Source organism: Pempheris klunzingeri, chromosome 15 (assembly GCF_042242105.1).
Source record: "Pempheris klunzingeri isolate RE-2024b chromosome 15, fPemKlu1.hap1, whole genome shotgun sequence".
Lineage (NCBI taxonomy): Eukaryota > Metazoa > Chordata > Actinopteri > Acropomatiformes > Pempheridae > Pempheris > Pempheris klunzingeri.
In genome coordinates this window covers 20,795,436-20,813,066 of record NC_092026.1, presented here as the reverse complement: position 1 = coordinate 20,813,066, position 17,631 = coordinate 20,795,436, and the positions used below count along the sequence as shown (strand labels likewise).

Here is a 17,631-nt window from a genome sequence, read left to right as displayed (position 1 = left end):
GATCTGCTTTCATGAATGAACTGCATGATATGAGCTGTATGACTTTTTACATGAAGTTTGACTTTACCCAGAAAAAGCTGTAGCATAGGCCCACTGAGGAAATGTTACTGTCGTATGTGCTTAATACTTGACAATAGCCTTATTTTTGCATCCTGGTAAGTCTGACAGTGACTGTATATCGATGCTTTAGACAGCCTTGACACTGGTTTATTAAACCTGCATGCCTGTTGTCAGAAGTTAGCAACTGTGCTCAGCCGCCAGGTCAAAAACGGTGAAATACATGACTTTGATTTCTCTGTCGTGGTGTGAATCTGCCCTCAAGTGCAGTGCAAATCTACTATTGAAACGCTGCTGCCTTCACTTCTCGCTCACAGTGTTGGAGGATGCTGCAAGCTTAGGTCATAGAATCAGGCCCTGTCGTAGTTTGTCCCCAAAAGGAGGAATCCTTTGAGTCAATCCCACTGCTGAACGTAGACCGTTCAAGAGCTCCAGTGATAAGGTAAAACGGCAACGCAATGAAATTCAAATTCTGTGATTGCAAAGTGTTGGTCAGATACATGTTTTTCAGCTCGGAGTGTTTTTTTAAACCATGATGCCATAGTGTATTTAGAGTTGTCTGATGGTTGTTTCTCTTATCGCTTCAATGCCTTCATTAATAACCTTTTAGTCAATAGGAATGTGCTTTATTTAGAAAGTTGGATGAGGACAGGAACTGATGTTTTCAATTACATGTGCACTTTTATTGGCAGTAAATTTGGGGTCATCAGTTAAAACTCACTGTAGTTAATGGGTCACGTACTGCTTGTCTGAGACTGTTCACTCTGTACATGTGAGATGCTTAGTGTTTCAACACAGAGTTCGTGGGGGTGTAGAAGACTAAACAAGGAGCATGCCTTAGAGGTAAAAAGGTTTTCATGTGCTGTGTATATTATCAAATCTTATTGGTTTTGTTTTTTTTTAAATCCAATGTTCTGACTTTTGAAATGTTGCCATGTTCATTAATAAAGTTGTAACAAACAAACTGGACTATTTACGTGAGTTTTTCTTTTTTTTTGTACAACAAAAAACAAACCCAACTCTTGAACACATTGTCAGTCTTTATTGGTTTAATTCATTCAAAAACAAGGTGAACTCAGATGTAAACCAAAATAATAAATTCTCTGTAACCAAAATAAGATCCACCTTAAAGGACAGTTTCACATTTTTTTTTTTAAAGCTTCTTAATGCACTTAAAGTATAAGTAAGATGGGACAGGACCCTTAATATCCTGTTCAAATAAAGCTTTGAAAGCACAAGTTATTGGAGCCCCTGATGTGTTTAAATGTCCTACTGTCTGACCAACAGTCCAAGCAGTGTTGTCACTAAATGTAGTCATGAATACCTGTGATACTGAGTTCTGCTGCTGCAAAATCTCGTCACCAGCATGAGTAGCTAATATTTTAGCTTTGTGCTCAGTGAGCACGATAACTCTGCTTTCTCGGTCAGTATAGAAAGCACTGAGATATTTACTGCTTCAATGCACCACCCATCAACACTAATTGGACATCCACATTAGAAAGTAGCAAAGTTTCACTGATTTTCTGCTGAACTGGAGCACTAAAGGAAGCATCCGTGAAAACGACCAAAGAGGGAATTTCAAAGTAGAAATCATTTGATTAGACCAGTTTGAGACGACTGTAGCATCATTTAGATTAAAGGAGCAGGAGGAGTGACCACTAACTCCTTCAAGTATGTGTGTTTTAAGAGACTTGGAAAAAATGTGAACCTTTCCTTTAACATTGCAAAAAGTGCTTATGACAACTGACTGTCAATCACATGAAGCATTTTGGATTCAACTCTTCACACGATACAGGTTTCTCCTCTCACTGCTCACTGCTCTCGTGTTCTGAGCGATAAGCAGAGCAGACGATAACCACACACGTCGTCGTACTTCTCAGACCGACATTCGGTGATGAAGACGAGGCTCAAGTATGTGGGTTGATAGTAAGGCTTCTTGCATGTTTGCCCGTCATGGAAAACTGAGTGGCACGAGTCGTTCAACATCTGGAAGGTTACTACGCAACAGCGATGCACAGTCTATTACGTCCTGGTGCCAAAAACAACTTTCCCTTTTAAGTAAATAAATAAAAGTAATGACGGAGCAAGGGTGACCCATTCCTGTCGACTCCAGTCAACACATCTTACATTTCTCAGTCCCTTGGTGCAGTCATTTCCCTGGACAACAGCTTATATCAAAAACAATACATTTAATGGTTCTGTGTTGCAGATGTTTAGTACGGTGTGGAATTACATCTAATACACCTCTATATGATAGACGACTATACATTTGTGTTCGTACTACTGTTTGTTTGAAGCTGATCACGAATCCACATACAAGTAAAACTACAACTTCTAAAAAATAAATCCTGCGTCATTTAGCTGTATAGTAAAATAAATACCAGAAAATACTTTCTGTCTCTCCGCACAAATTGCTCTCAGCAGCAATAAATAAGCCTTAATTTAGACAGCGTTACAGCGACTCCATGAGATCTGCTGTCAGTCTCACGGCAAGTTTAAATTGCAAATATTGCTATGATATTTTAAAACTATCGTGTGCTGCCATGGCACAGTGAAAAGGGGGCTGGGGAGGGGCGATGAAGGAGGAGGGTGAAGGCAGACAGCTGGTACAGTTCATATGGATCCTCAGATACACGGCAATAAGAGCACACAGCATGATGGGAGACGTGATGAGTGGGTTTCAGACCTCAGTGAAGTGGTGTTTCACATTACAGTTGTTGAGTGAGCGTTTGGTTTAACCATGTATGTGCACCAGATGGGTGGAAACTCCAGTCGTTTCAGACCTAATACGGACAGTTTTCTTTGGTCCAACGGTTGGAGTGAACTCACCCTCTGATAAATGCTGCATTGTTCGGAGAGGAGTTTCCCGTCCCTCACTGCACCCGAGCCTCCAGCAGACCGCTGGGCACCAGCTGCATCTGTGGGGAATTGCAGCCGTTGACGTGCCGCAGGGAGTCGGCTCCCAGGTAGGCCAGCAACAGTTCGGAGCGCCGGTGCAGCAGGTGGAGCATGTCCTCTGCCAGACTCTCCACGGAGCAGTAACGCACTTTGTCCACGTCAAAAATGTCCTTTAGGAAGTACAGCACCTGATCCTGAAGGGAAAAATACAGTTTATTTTAAGGGCTGCAGCTTAAAAGGAATCCAGCAAGATCAGTTACTGACACAAGATGTTCTTCTTTGGTATTCAAATCTTAACACATAAATCTTTTCTTTTGAAGCACACACTTAGGATAGGTTAGGATACTGAGGAGGAGTGTATTTTTTTTTTATTTTTTTAAGAGAGGTGGTACTTTGTACTTTAAAGACAGATTAAGGAAAATACTAAATTTGTAGTGCTGGTATAAGCACTGGCTTTTTGAGAGACATATTCTGAGATACCCTTCTCTCAAAAGGATGTCGTTCACTAGTATCTACTATAGGTAGATAGATAATACTTCATTCATTCCCTCGGGGAAATTCAGGTATCCAGTAGTTCACACAGTCAACTGACAAACAATAAAATGGACAAATAAATGACAAAAGTCATGGAGGTCTATGGTGACCAGCTTCTTTTTGGAGCAAGGGTCGAACATTTTTTCATGTGCTGCTACTAAATTATGATGCACATCGGTTTCAAAATCCACCAAAGCTGAAATCAGTGTGTCCCATGTGGCTACATGGTAACTTAGGGTGTGTGATAAAGGAGGCCTGCTTGTGTAAACACCAAGTAGAGGGTGCTGGCTGATACTTAGTGAGTCTCTCTGGTGCTGAGCCTGACCTTGAAGAAGCAGCAGAAGTCATGCAGGGAACTCTTGGGCCCCAGGAAGCCCCAGGCCAGGACGGGGCTGATCTGCTCACACACAGCGTAGAAATGAGCGATGAAGCCGTCGGGCTCCTGAGACGAAGAGCAGAGTTACAGAAATGATGGGATTGAAAAGAAAAGAACTAATAAACATGGTAGTTATTGGGGTGTCTGTGCACCTAATACTTGTTCAGACTGATATCTGAAGTGTTTCTCCGGCGATCAGTCTTGTTACCGTTAATTGAACAACATTTTGAACCTACCTTCATGTGCTCTCTCTTCTGCTTCATCACTGACCAACAGCTTGATGCCACCGCCTGTCAAACACATGCAGATTCATCATCTATGAGAAGCCCACATGGTTAAAAATTAAAAGCAACAACTTTAAGTATCTAAGAAAAACATGGAAATCCATACAAGGTATTTAGCTGTATATATTTTCACTCTTCAATTTGGCTTTTTTATATTTGCAATTTTCAAAACCAAAGTCTAAAATTAAAACGCTTGTACACAACCAAGATTCTTCTCTGCAAGATCTCCATATTGTTCAGTGAAATGTCTACTTGTGTTTACAAGTTCATTTTCCGAATAACAATTTATTGTCTTCGTAGTAGCACAATATTCAGGGTTCTTACACCTTTTTCAGAGTAAAATTCAAGCACTTTTTCAAGCACTTTCAAAGTATATGAACCAAAGAATTTCTCTTGCAGACAGCATCTGAATTCCTATAAATGTGAAGTTTACATTTCTTTATACACACAGTAATTTCTGTATATTAATAAATAAAAAAATTTAAAATTTTTAAAGATTTTTGATTCACATGAATGATTGTGTCGATCAAAGTCTAATCAATTCAACTACATTCCTGACCTGAGAACAGTTAACGTTAACAAATATTACGGATTTAACAATTACATATTAATGTCATTCATACCCTGCTGCTAGTGATCTACTAACCACCAAGAAAAAACTCTGTCAGTTTGTATGTTTACCGACCGTCTCCTTGAAGGAGCTGTTGAGCCAGCGGTTGTTGATCACGTTCTGGATGGAGATCGGTGGATTCTCCAGGTCCTCAAATGAGTCCATCAGGATGAAGTCCAGCACTATGTCATAGAAGTTCAAATGTTTCACCTGGTGAGTACAAAATGAGCATAAAGCATTATAATAAAAAAGAGGTAATCTACTCCTGTTGATGCCGTTTTGTGATCAGACAGCAGAAGTCGTACATTATTCAGGTGAGAGGTTTAATTATTTAGGTTTTTTTACCCCTCGTGTGGCCAGCTCCACCTCGGTGTTTTCCCAGTGCTCCGTGTGCTCCAGGAAGGAAATCATCTCCTCAAACATTTCCTCGAATCTTGTTGGGCTCTGAAAATCAAACGATAGCTGTTAAGAGGGAGGAGCACACGCTGGAGATGGATCAGTCTTCACTAGCTGCAGTGTAGGTCTCACCTTCTGTGCTTTGATAATAATGGAAGACAGTATTTTCTTTCCCGTGTCGGCCAGAAACATCCTGGTCGCTCTCTCACACAAAATGAGCTGGAGAAAAAAAAATAAATCATTTTTTTACTGGATCTTTATTGTTAAAATGGGCAGTACAACAGTTGAACATTCTAATTCGACACATAGTGCCTTTAAGTTATAGAGTGAAATGGTTCCTATTCTGGTTCTGGTAAGATATTGTTATGTGTTATTAGGATGTACGTTAACACATGCAGGTTATACTGTACCTGACATGCCTGCCGCACACAGTGCAACTTAGCCAGGAAATCTATGTCCCCAAGACACTCCAGCATCTCAGTCCTGAGGAAGAAAATAATCAAGAAAAAGACAAGAATGTGAAATGTGTCTTAAAAACATTGATCCAGAAATGTAAGTTCCCTGTACTTCACCTTTGTTGTACTAATTAGCGTTACTTACCGCAGCACCCTGCAGGAGATCTTGCCCTCCTCGGCCATCTTCAGCGCCTCCTCGTAGAAGGGGTGGTGACCCAGCGCGGAGACGCTCCTCAGCTCTCGGTGCTCCGACAGCTGATACGACAGAGACAGACAGCAGAGGCAGAAAATGACTAAATAATGATCATTTCAATCCCACGCCTGTCAGAGGGAGCGCCTGAAATGAGATGCAGCCCACGAGTCTTCTAGCCCACTAGAAGTAAAAACATGTCATGCTTCTTATTCAGAATGCAGTAGGTCCTTCTCTGTCCTCCAGTGATTTTTGTTTTTTAAACCAAATATAAAGCTTTTGGACTCTGAAGGACTTCACAACCTTTAAAGAAAAGAGGTCTGCACATTGTCTCCGCTGTTTAGTGGGTTTGTGTCCGACAGCTGAATCTGACGTAATGACAGCAGAAAGAAAAGTAGCTGGACTCAAAGTCGTTTCTTGTCCTACCTAAAATAAATGCAGACCTGAACCAGGATTACAGTCCTAGTTTTCTTATACTGTTCAAAGGATCAAGATCTCTCCGTGTTGTTGTGGTGAGTGGAAGCTCTAGTGACAACCTGTGCAGAATAACAGCGAGCTGTGTGTTGTATAGTGATGGAAGAATGTTGAGGGTCTATTTATAGTGACTCAGTAAGTGACCCAGTTTTATTACCCTGAGCTTTGCCTGTTTAATGCTGTAAATCAAACAGGCTTGACGCTTTAAATACCTTCATTTACAGCTGTTGTGAATTTTAAAGACACATCTATCTAACTCTGTGTGTAGGCCCAAGAAAGTTTAGCAGCTTAAAGGGATAGTTCGGATAGTTTCGAGGCAGCTGTGGACCAGCAACTCTCGCGTTCTGTGCGGCAAAATTACTGTTTTTCTCGATTGTGTCTGGTGGCTTGAAAGAGAGAACGGCCTCACCTGCCTGTTTGAGGGAGCTGCAATGTAAAGTGTAAATATTGTAAAAACATTCTGAACACTTAAACTGATATAGATTTTTTTTTTTAGGTGACTAAAATACAAGCTCCTTCCTTCCCTGTGAGTAACACACTGACTCTGGGTAAGTACCTCATACAACCCCACTTCAAATAATCTGGACTATCTCTTTAACAGCTATTTACAGCAAAAGATGTGTGCTGTACATGTGAACACCTGATCCTGTTAGCGATCAGCAGGTGGTCTCTATCTGAGCACCTCATCTTCATTCCAAGGAATTTGGCTTCAGTAAACAAATCAGTCATTCTTAACAATCAGTGTATTTTTGTACTTTGTGGGTCAAGTGCACCAGTAGCACCGGATACACACAGCTCGACCCCCCCACCCCCTCCTTAATGAGTAAAGGGGATAAGCCGAGTGCTGGTAAACACCGGGTGGTGCATTCACAGGAAGATCAAAGCTGTTTCAGTCAGACTGCTACTGTGAACTGGTTTTAGATTTGATGCTTCAGACAGACATCTTTTATCTGCTGCCACTGAGGTGCTCACCTGAGGGATTATAAAACATTTTATTGACTACACGACTGTTCACTACACTTATAAAGACTCCGCCTTTCGTATTATAGTAATAGCCTACGCCTATCTGTATCCCAACAAGTGACAGACTCCGATTATTTTGCAAGAAAATGTGCTCCATATTCACTTGTACTGCATTGATAGGAGGCTACTGTGGTGAATCGGACATGATATCCATGTTGTGGCGGGTTAACTGGCTGAAAAGATAATATCTGTTTTGTAACCACATGTGAATTTGTTTTTTTTAAACATATTATTTCAATGTTCTATTTGTGTTTTATATTAAAGAAGCTGTTGGAAAACTACTTTTAGTTGGTCAGGTCACAAGTAATTGTTTTCCTTTAATGTGTAATTGTAAACAGACACAATGGAAGCGATATCGCTGAGATCATTCTGAATCAAATCACACCCATTAATCCAGTATCTTGTTTTCTGAAACCTCCAATCAAGCAACAAGAGTGCAAACTTTTAAATAATTCGTCAGTTTTTTAGACTTTAATAACCTTTTTAAATAAAGTATTAGATTAATGTAAAGAATTTGAGATGGATGTGGGGTCAGTAATCAAAACGGTTCATTTGTTCTGCATTTTGGGAAAATAAATGTTGCATTTATCGTCCTGCAGTGATTCAGAACGTGATGTTTGCTTCTCTCACCTCAGCTGCAGACACAAATGAGTCAGTGGAGGCGATGCTGATGCTGTCTCTCAGACAGGCGTCGTCCAGATCCTCTCTGGCCAACATGTCAGCCATTTTATCTGTAACAGTGAATAATCATTGTCATGTGAAACATTACTCTGCATTGTTTGGTCGTACATATCTTTATATCCTGAGTTCCTTTTCATACAGCCGATCTTTTCAACCGGACATTAGCTAGAAGCAGCCGTAGGTACTGGCTGGATTAGCTTAGCTCTTATCCAGGCTCTCTCTCCTCTACTCCCGGGGAGATCGCCCTCGTGCTGCGACACTTGGTGCCAGTGGACGGAAAATGTTGAGCAGCGATCGCGTTAACGTCTGCTTTAATCCAAACATTTATGTCCAGCGTGTAATTCTGCCACAAGTAGTGTTTGTGCGACACAAGCAAAATTGGCAGATAATAAAAACAACAATGTAGTGAAGTTTGAAGGAGTTACTCCTGCTGCATCGAGTGTGTGTGTGTGTGTGTGTGTGTGCAGAGGTGGGGTCGAATAATCTTCAAATAGTTCATTGTGACCATCGAATACCATTTTTACTTGAAATGCACATCCTTAGTGTTTATCATGGCATAATACTGTGTTGGTGACTCACCCTGGCTGTTGCTGTGGGATGACGGCTCCGACATGCACAACACTCCCTCAAACTCCTCCTGGAGGCTGTAAGCTCTCTGCAGCAGAGACTTCAGCCTGTGGATGAACTCCACACTGATGACGTCCTGAGCACACAAACACTGAAGGTGAACTAGAAAATATGGCTCAGAAAGCCAACAATATGCCAATAATTCATGTGAAACAGCCTGCAGTACAGTGAGAAGAGAGGTAAAGGCATGAAATAAATGATAGATTTTTAAAACCCTGTTTCAGTGGAAACATCTCTTTTGGTTGTTTCCTGAGAATCCCCCCCTCCCTTCCCTGTTTGAGGCACAAACGGGGGAAGGGATATCCTTTGCAGAGAACTGACCAGCAGACTGGACGTATGTTTGGGTGCCAAAGCTTAACCATTTAACATACGCTAATCCAAAACCCTCTCAAGCTGGTTAGAGAGTCGCCGAGTTAGCTGTTATACAATCCAAACTCTGTGACACCCACTGGTGGGTTGGAAGAGTGCTGGTTACTCATACATGTGCCCTGTGGAGCAGTGTTTGGAGGCAGTTTATTCCTCTCCACCTTCCTCTGGTATAAAAGGGATCGAGTACACAGACGGAGTACAGAAAATGCTGGCATGGCTTGAATCCGTGCACAAAACCTTTGCTCTAAGGCTGAGGCACAGGCTGCCCAGCTATTCTATCTACAAGTAGAACAAGTGAAGCTCTACATAAGCCGTTTTGAGTTTATTGGATGGCATGTTAAAAAATCATTCCTTCACCTCTGTCCCCGATAAAGCACAGCGTTACACTACATTAAATCTGGAGTGTTGTTGAATTGGTGTTTAAATATGGCGCAGTGATTAATCTATCCCATCGAAAAGGATTCTATATCTTTAAATGTGTGTTTCTGTGTGTTCACCTCCATGCTCTGCTCAGCGATGGCGTCTCCAGCTCCCGTTTTGACAGACGCACAGCTGGCGTCGTCCTCACACTGCCTGCTCCTGAACGTCAACGCTTCCTCCCACCGCCTCAGAGCCTCCTCAAATAAATCCATACCTGCAAACACACACAAACACCAACTGAGTCTTCCAAAACAAGCAATAACTCAAAAAGCCCCATTTCTAAACAAAAAAAAAAAAAAAAAACCCACAAAATAAATAATAACTTCAAGAAATTCAAAGGAGTGTTTCAACGTATTTGTGTTTGTAATGAGCATAAAGGAGCTCGTAACAGAGAGGTGACGCCATGTGCACGTTTCTTTACCCATGAGGTACAGGTTTTCAGGTGTGGTGACGGGTAAGTTGACCACACTGCAGATATCAGCCTCCCCTGCTCTGTCCCAACAGGTGGATCCGTTTGCGCACGTGCTGCTGCTGGACGAATTCATGCTTTTTACCTGCAGACACACAGCAGAAGAACATAGTTGGACTTTCAAGCGGCGGAAACACAAACACAGTGCAGGTCAACTCAGCACTCTGCAGGTCTGCACAGTGTCTGTGTGCTCTACACTGGTGGTGCACTCTGTGTAGAAAAGCCGCGGTGAAACTGATGTCTGTATATATTCTTTCATTATACATGTCTTAGGCACAAGTTTTATGGTTCCCACTGGATCGTCCTATACAGTCAGCACCTTCTACACAGGATATAAGAAATAATAACCGCAATTTAACCTCCTGGTTAATCCATCATTTGATCATTTCTTATTATATATGTATCAAAAAAACACTTAAAATCATTCTGTTAAAACCTTCTCTTCATACAAGCACACAAAACAAAGTGACTGTGTGTTTTTTTATGATCACATTTGAATGAAAACAGCTAAAATCATCAACATATACAGGCGTTCCAGGCAGTAGTCTATGTCGCTACAGTAATTATGTTTCTGCTTGGGAGGCGCAAAATCAAAGACATTAGATTCATTTTAAAATTTGTGTACAATGTTTTTTCCAATCATGCCCGCTTTTTAGTATTCTACTTAATCTTCTTAACAATGTGCCTCATTATTTCATTGTGTTTCTGGGTTTTTGGGGTATTTTAGATGAAAACAACTAGTATAAGAAAAGTCTTTACATTGAAACCGTGCCTTTGTCTTACCGAGGCCAGGCTCAGCAGGGACCCTGACAGCTTTCTGTAGTCTCCTCTAGTGAGGACCAGACCAGAGGAGTAGCCATTCTTGGAGTTAAGGGAGACAGTGATGTTCTGGCTGGTGTCATCTGGGTAGAAAAAGACGAGAGATAAGAGATGATGTGAAAGAGAAAGACCAGAATACAGTGATCACGCGACATGAGCCCGTAGCAGGATTACGGCGTTCGATGACTGTTATACCACAACTTCTCAAGTGTAACATTTTTAATTTATTTTGTTATTTATTTAAAACATTTTGCACAAAATAAATCCCCTCTGCGCAGCAAGCATCGTCTGCATCTGGTTTAACCACACTTGTTAATGCTTTCGGCTCATAATTGCCCAGACTGTGTTGGACTTTAACAAGCTGATTAAACCTGTATAGACCTGTGTAACCTTTACCTTATTAACATCAATCTGTTCAATCAGTTTTGTTACAAAGATTTAATGCCCTGGCCAACTGCTCACTCGACCCCATTTAATCCTGAATTTCAGTTCATTTCTCTTTAGGCCTTTAATTAGTGGTAAATCTTGCGAAATGAGATTGAATGAGTTAAAGCATTTATCTGGAGCCTGCAGTTTACAGTCCAAGGGAGCACGGGACAGCATGTCAGTCTGATTATATCACAAACCAGCAACGGAGCTGCTGACCAACAGAGATCACAGGCTGATGGCTGAGTGTCAGAAGGTTTTACCGTTCTCTGCTGAGGCCGGGGCGAAGAGCTCAAAGCCAGCCTGCTCCCACTGGGGGGAGAGAGCCTTCTTCCTGCCCTTCCTCCTCTGGAAGCGCCGAGCAAGGAAGAGGAGCGAGACGGCACCGAAGGCAGTGGCAGCCACCAGCTTCTTGGTGCCTGTGCTGACACTCACCTGGAGGACGGGTGGAGGGAGGAAGACTTTCAAGTTAAATGTTTTGAGAAAGCCTGAGCAGCAGATTGGTTTCTTTTTCTATTTGGTCAGTGTGGGCAAGACAAGTAAGATGAAAATCCAAACAGACTAAAGCTCATGTTTCTCTGTAGTTCCACATCTTGTTATTATCGTCCTTTTTTCTAACTGTGGGACTTCAGTGATAGCAGTTACATGTAAAACAGATGGAAAAGAAAACAATCTTTTTTTAAATACTCAGAAGGACTAAAGAAAAACAGTAAAAATTCTCTGGTTCCAGCTTCTTAAATGTGAATATTTACAAAATCAAACCCAAAGAGAAAAGTTCTTCAAGGCCTGTGAGAAATAATTTGAGAAATCCAGGAACTTGCTGGCTGAATTGTGATGAAATGACAAAATGGTGGCAACAGACAGAGACTGAGGCAAAGAAACTACACATAAGAGACTGCTGCAGTCTCAGCCTCAGTATCCAATGAAGAACAGAAGGAGATACATGACGTTCAGCATTTGAAAAGAATAAAATTCATGTCTGAGGACAGTTCATCTGAGGATGCATATCTCAAAATGTAATGGACACTGCTGATGTAACGAGCAGCGCTGGGAATCAGCTACCAGCCGTCTGAAGAATCCATTTGAGATGGTGTGCACTGCCCCCTCTGTCTATAGATAGACACACTGAATGACAGGGAAGATAATCCACAGAGACACCACTGCTGCACATTCCCAACAAGTGAAGATTACATAAACGCTGAGTTTACACAGAGCTATGACAACAGCCATAACATTGACTTTTTTTAAACACCACTAAATGGTGCTACAGGCCTGCAGTGTTTCTGCTAGCACCACGTCAGACACGCTCCAACCTGATCCTTTATGGTATCAGATCTGCTACGTGACTCGGGCCACACACACACTCTCCTCATGTACCGCACAACAACACGAGGGCCACCGAGAGAAAATACCGGCCATGAGGACAAGACCAGCAGAGAAAAAAAAATATTCACATGCAATAAGTAAATGTATCTGTGTACTGTAAGTATAAATTGCAGAAGCTCTAGATTTAGTAGAAAAATGGAGTGTAGGGCCACTTGGACTACACCTGCAGTATCACTCCTGACAGCACAGTCACTGTTTATGCTCATGGAGAGGCAGACACCGAGTTTGGCCGTCTCTAATCTACACTCATATCACGTTAACACGTGCACCTTCTCATCAGTAACAGTATCAACTGGGTTTCTGAAGGGTTCAACGAGTTAATTTGAGACTTTAAGACATTTCTGAGAGCATTATAAATTCAATTTAACTGGCAAAAAACAGTAAGAAGGATGTGAAGGATATCGGAGTCCCAGAACTAGTAGCAAAGTAAACTGATTTATTCAAATTCAAGTGAACAGGACTACACTGAACTGACTGTACGCATGACTAGTGTGTGTGTGTGTGTGTGTGTGTGTGTACACAAGAACTAGGATACATTAATCTGAGCTCTTGTCCCTGAGCTTCCTCTGCTCATCAATGCTCTTTATGGTGGCTTCGTGTCTTTCTGACTTAGGATGCGACTCGAATGCCTTTATACCCAAAGTTCCTAATCTGAGTGTCTTCTTGCACAAGGGTCAAGCAGCCGGCTTCAAATTCCTTATTTTCAACAGGACTCAACAAAGCCCAAAATGAGCTGTTCTCGAGGCAGATCCAGCCGAACTTCCTGTCACCCATATTAAATGTTTCTTCAAGAAGTAGCTCTTTTTTTGAATATATAGAAAGGAGCCACTGCGTTGCCCACACACCACATAGTGAGACATTAGCTGGATGTGCTCTGATAAATTCTGCCTGACTGCACAGTTCGGGTTAATGGTCATTTGTTCCATTTGTTTTATAGTTTTGTTACAGCGTCACCAATACAATTTTTTTTCCCCAAAACACATTTAAAAGCAAGACTGAAGTAAATAGTAATGCTAACTTCATAATCCCATTCATTTTTAAGATCTGTCAAAAGCATATGCGAGGCATTTTAAGGGATTTTAGAATTCTGAAGACCTTTTTGAAGAACCTGCAAAAACCCTGATCTCACCCGGCCGGTGGCCAGTTCCATCACACAAAGTCGTCAGCTGAGGAGCTGAGCCAAACTGCTTAAACAGGTAAAAGTACTCTGCATCCGCACAGGCTCCGCTAACCGGCTTAGAGGGAACACTGTGAATGGAGTTGTGCCAAATTCAATCAGATCTGACCTTCAGACAACTAACTCTGCCACATGCGGAGATATTTCTCATCAAATTGCAATTAATAAAGCATCAAAATAGAAAACGAGAAGCATATCATGTGGCAAAAAAAAAGCCTGTGGAGAAGCAGTGCTGGAAAATTTTGATGAGCAAGTCCCCATGTTTGTATTTCCTGATTTTCCAGTGAGCGCATGAGGATACAAATGGCCACATGAGCACAGGGGTTACGGTTTCCCTACTCCAAACAACCAAACACAGCAAAATAACTAATTACAAAAGATACATACAATAAACTAGCTATTTGGGAAGTCATGTAACTTGTGTTTATATTGTATTATATGCGTCTTATATTAAAATGAAATATGATACACGAATATGGAAGTATCTTCAAGAAAATGTCTCATTTGATTCACGCAGACATGGAAAAAAAAAAGACATGGAAAAATGTAAATAAGCAGTTAAACAGATGTCAACCACATTGGAGGCAGTGTGGATCTTTTGATGTAGATCACTCCAGTATTTTTTGGAAATATCGTACAATATCGTTGTACGATCAGCAGATAAATGTGTGTAATTATTATTAATAGCTAGTAAAAAAAAAAAAGCTAGTAGAAGGGACAATGCAGACGACTTGTAACAGAAACAAATAAATCAGCAATAGGATCAGAGCTAATGTTTGCAAACAGGAAAGAACCTGTAAGTTCAATTGTACCTTAAACACCCTCCCCTCTTCATGAGATATAGAGAACAGTAGGAACTCCCCACCACTTTCCAACAAGCCCTCACCTGTGCCAGAGAGCTGTACACGGATAGCGGTAGGTCAACCATGCGCAGGGCAGCAGTCCTCACAGACAGCTGGGAGCTTGTGAGGGTCTCATGTGTCATTGTCGCGATCTATCCATGACTTGGCAACTCTGTTATCCTCATCACCATTCTGCTGGAGCTGAGGAGGATGACAGGAGTGAGTGACATGCAAGGATTAAACCTGGGAGGCTAAGGAGGGGATATAATGACGTTATTCCATAAATCCTCTGACAAACAGTGTGTGCGAGTAGCAATTCTTGCCGCACCTGATAGAGATGAGCAACTCAGTCACTTGTAGAATTGAAAATACTTCCCGATTAAATAAAACATTTTTGATTTCCAATTATTACTTGCATGAAAACTATCTTGCATGAACTGACCGACAAATTCATTCATCTGCAGGTCTATCGGCATGACCACCAAACATTTATATACACGCCTAAGCAAAGTGGCTGTCTCAGTATAAGAAAGTTAGATGCTTTATCTTTCTGCAAACATAGTATTGCTTTCTCTGAACACACTCTTCTAAGCTGCCGTACGTCCACCTGACAACACAACATGCAGCGTCCAATTAAGTTTGCACAAGAGACTCGCATGGCTCATCACATGGATTATTATCCAGTGTGATGCGGAGTCTTATCCTGTTGATTAACTGTCTCAAACATTTATTACTGCTCATTAAGTAGCCTAATGCAACAGTTTTTGTCTCTTTAAATGCTGATTTCCAGTTTGCATTCTGCAAACATGAATATGATGTATTGCATCTGGAGGGAGAGTTCACATAGGAATCTGTAGAGATCTGAGCAGTTCATTTACTCCTGCCCTGAATGGCTGAATAAACCATTAGGAACAGAGAAAATCAAGATTCAAACTGCTTTTACAATTATATTTTTGACTCAAAAAAATACTGAGACTTCTCTTCTTATGTCCTTCATTTAGATTGTTAGTCAGTTTGTATGTAATGGTACTATACTTTGTATCTCTATTCTATTTAAATTGATATTATATATTCCTCCTCGATGTTTTAAATGATGTTCTATGTGAAGCATAGTGAATTATAGTAAAAACATTTTTTTTTTTTTATCATTAAGTCACTTTTCAACAAACACTGCACTATCCACTAAGTTATAGCTTCCATCCTGTAGCACATTACCAGAAACATCATCCAATCAATTAGCAGTTTGTTTGTTTTTTCAAGAGTTTCATGTTATCGTAGAGTGAATATAAGCAGCACACTGGCTCTGAACTAGTCTGTGTGGTTGATCAAGACAACATGTGGCTAGAAAATTAGCCACAACACTAAACTGACACCGGCCCGGCTGAGCAGCTAGTGGCTAACTTATATAGCAAGTAAGGCTAATAACGGCTAGCGGTGTTAGCTAAAGCAGCTTGAATTAAACTATCTAACAAATAAACTCGCCGACTTTGGTGATTATCTCCGATCTGAATGTGATCTGAATGTGACAAACTGGAAGTATAAAACACATCACCGGTACATTTTGAGGTTTCCTCCGTAGTTTTCTCCCGCTGCTCCGGCTGACCTCAGATGTAGCTGAGTGAAGGACTTAAGCGGCAGCGGACAACCATCAGGCGTGACTTTCAAAATAAAAGCAGGCCCCCTGTCATCTGTATGGAGTTACTGCACCCCCTCTCGGCTATCTCAGGTATTACATCTTCATTAATGTTGGTGTTTTACTGTGATGTAGACACTGATGGAGGCTTTTATTACAGAGATGATATAATTAACCTCTACTAAATTCATGTATTAAGTCCATGAGCCTCGATTTAAATTTTGTAATCTACATTATTTTCGTAAATATAGAGTCAAATCTGCACTTTAAGATATAAAAAATGAATGAATGAAACAATTAACTTTGTTTGTGTTGCACCTGTCATGCAAAGGATGCCACTTAAAATGATTTACAATTCACCAACAAAAAGAACAACACCAAAATTACACATTTAGAAGCACATAGATACACAAGGAGGAAGGAAGATTCATTAATTTAACTGTTTATAGAATAGCTTCTACACAGTTTCTTTGGAAAGATAAGAGAGTGCATACATATTTATTTAAAAAAAGTCATTAGATAAAATGTAGAGAACTTTTGTGGCAGATTAAAACAATCAGCTGTTATTTATACCCACAGGCTATATTTAAAAATTCAGTTTTGAGTTGTCACTGTCCTCTGAGTCAGCAAGTCTAATATTTAAAGGCAAAGAGTTCATTATTTTCGAGGCATCGTGGCTAAAAGTAGAAGGTTTTTAAAATAAATAAACTCTTCATGAGTCAAATTATTTGATACTAATAAATCAAATATGTTTACTTTTCACATCAATGAGTTATTAGATACAACATATAAATTATGAGTAATTAAAACAGCTAAACAGCAATTTCCTCAAAACTTTCTTCTAATTCTAACTTACCATAACCATACCATGGGCATTTTGTTGTTATTACTTGCTATTATTTCTCATCAGTTTATTGCTTTTCTTGGGCTTCCAGTAATGTAAGAAATATTGATGTCACTCCCCCTATGTCTTCCTCTTTTCTCAAATTAGCAAACAAAATAATTTCAAATACTCATCACTTAAAAAGAATAGAGGAAAGAAAAAAAAATGAAATCCCAAGACTGAAACATACAAACATCAAACACATTTTTATGCTAAATGGATGACATGTAGAAGGTATTTCATCACTGCTGGTATCACAAAATGGACATGACACACTAGATGGCGCTTGGGATGGGTTTAATATAAAATATATTGACTTATTAATACACAGTCTGTGCTCTTTACTATTTTATCAGGCTCTTTTTGGCCCACTGAGTAATAAACTATTTTAAAGAACCTATAAGGTAATAATAATAAGGTTACTGAAGACACACCTAAACATGTCTTGTCATACATTGATCTATATTTTTGTGGCAACATTTATAAGAAAAGCTACATGATGGTTGATGATATTGATCTCAGTGTGATACTAAACAAATATATTTATTTTTACAGTTTAAAGGCCGTTAAAGTGGGATTGAAATGTAATGTTTACAGTAGGA

The 17,631-nt window shown here is 40.4% G+C and overlaps 1 protein-coding gene across 1 annotated transcript; it reads right to left on the bottom strand.

The window, feature by feature from the left end:
- Nucleotides 1–1,095: 1,095 nt before the first annotated feature.
- miga1 (mitoguardin 1) lies at nt 1,096–16,153 on the bottom strand. The gene is made up of 16 exons (XM_070844720.1): nt 16,072–16,153; nt 14,558–14,714; nt 11,372–11,543; nt 10,647–10,765; nt 9,816–9,948; nt 9,472–9,608; nt 8,558–8,681; nt 7,928–8,028; nt 5,756–5,865; nt 5,566–5,638; nt 5,288–5,374; nt 5,105–5,203; nt 4,835–4,969; nt 4,102–4,155; nt 3,815–3,931; nt 1,096–3,149 (listed from the first exon to the last, which is right to left on the bottom strand). Exons 2-16 carry the CDS (start codon nt 14,654–14,656, stop codon nt 2,931–2,933), a joined length of 1,779 nt encoding a protein of 592 aa, XP_070700821.1. The 5' UTR covers nt 14,657–14,714; nt 16,072–16,153; the 3' UTR covers nt 1,096–2,930.
- Between the last annotated feature and the right edge of the window lie 1,478 nt (nt 16,154–17,631).

Excerpts from the sequence above, each read along its gene's own strand:
- miga1 (XM_070844720.1), bottom strand. The coding sequence starts at position 14,656 with ATGACACATGAGACCCTCACAAGCTCCCAGCTGTCTGTGAGGACTGCT. Across the intron at positions 8,682-9,471 it reads TCGCTGAGCAGAGCATGGAG|GACGTCATCAGTGTGGAGTT; the intron begins GTGAACACACAG and ends TTGTGTGCTCAG. Across the intron at positions 8,029-8,557 it reads ATCCCACAGCAACAGCCAGG|ATAAAATGGCTGACATGTTG; the intron begins GTGAGTCACCAA and ends TCACTGTTACAG.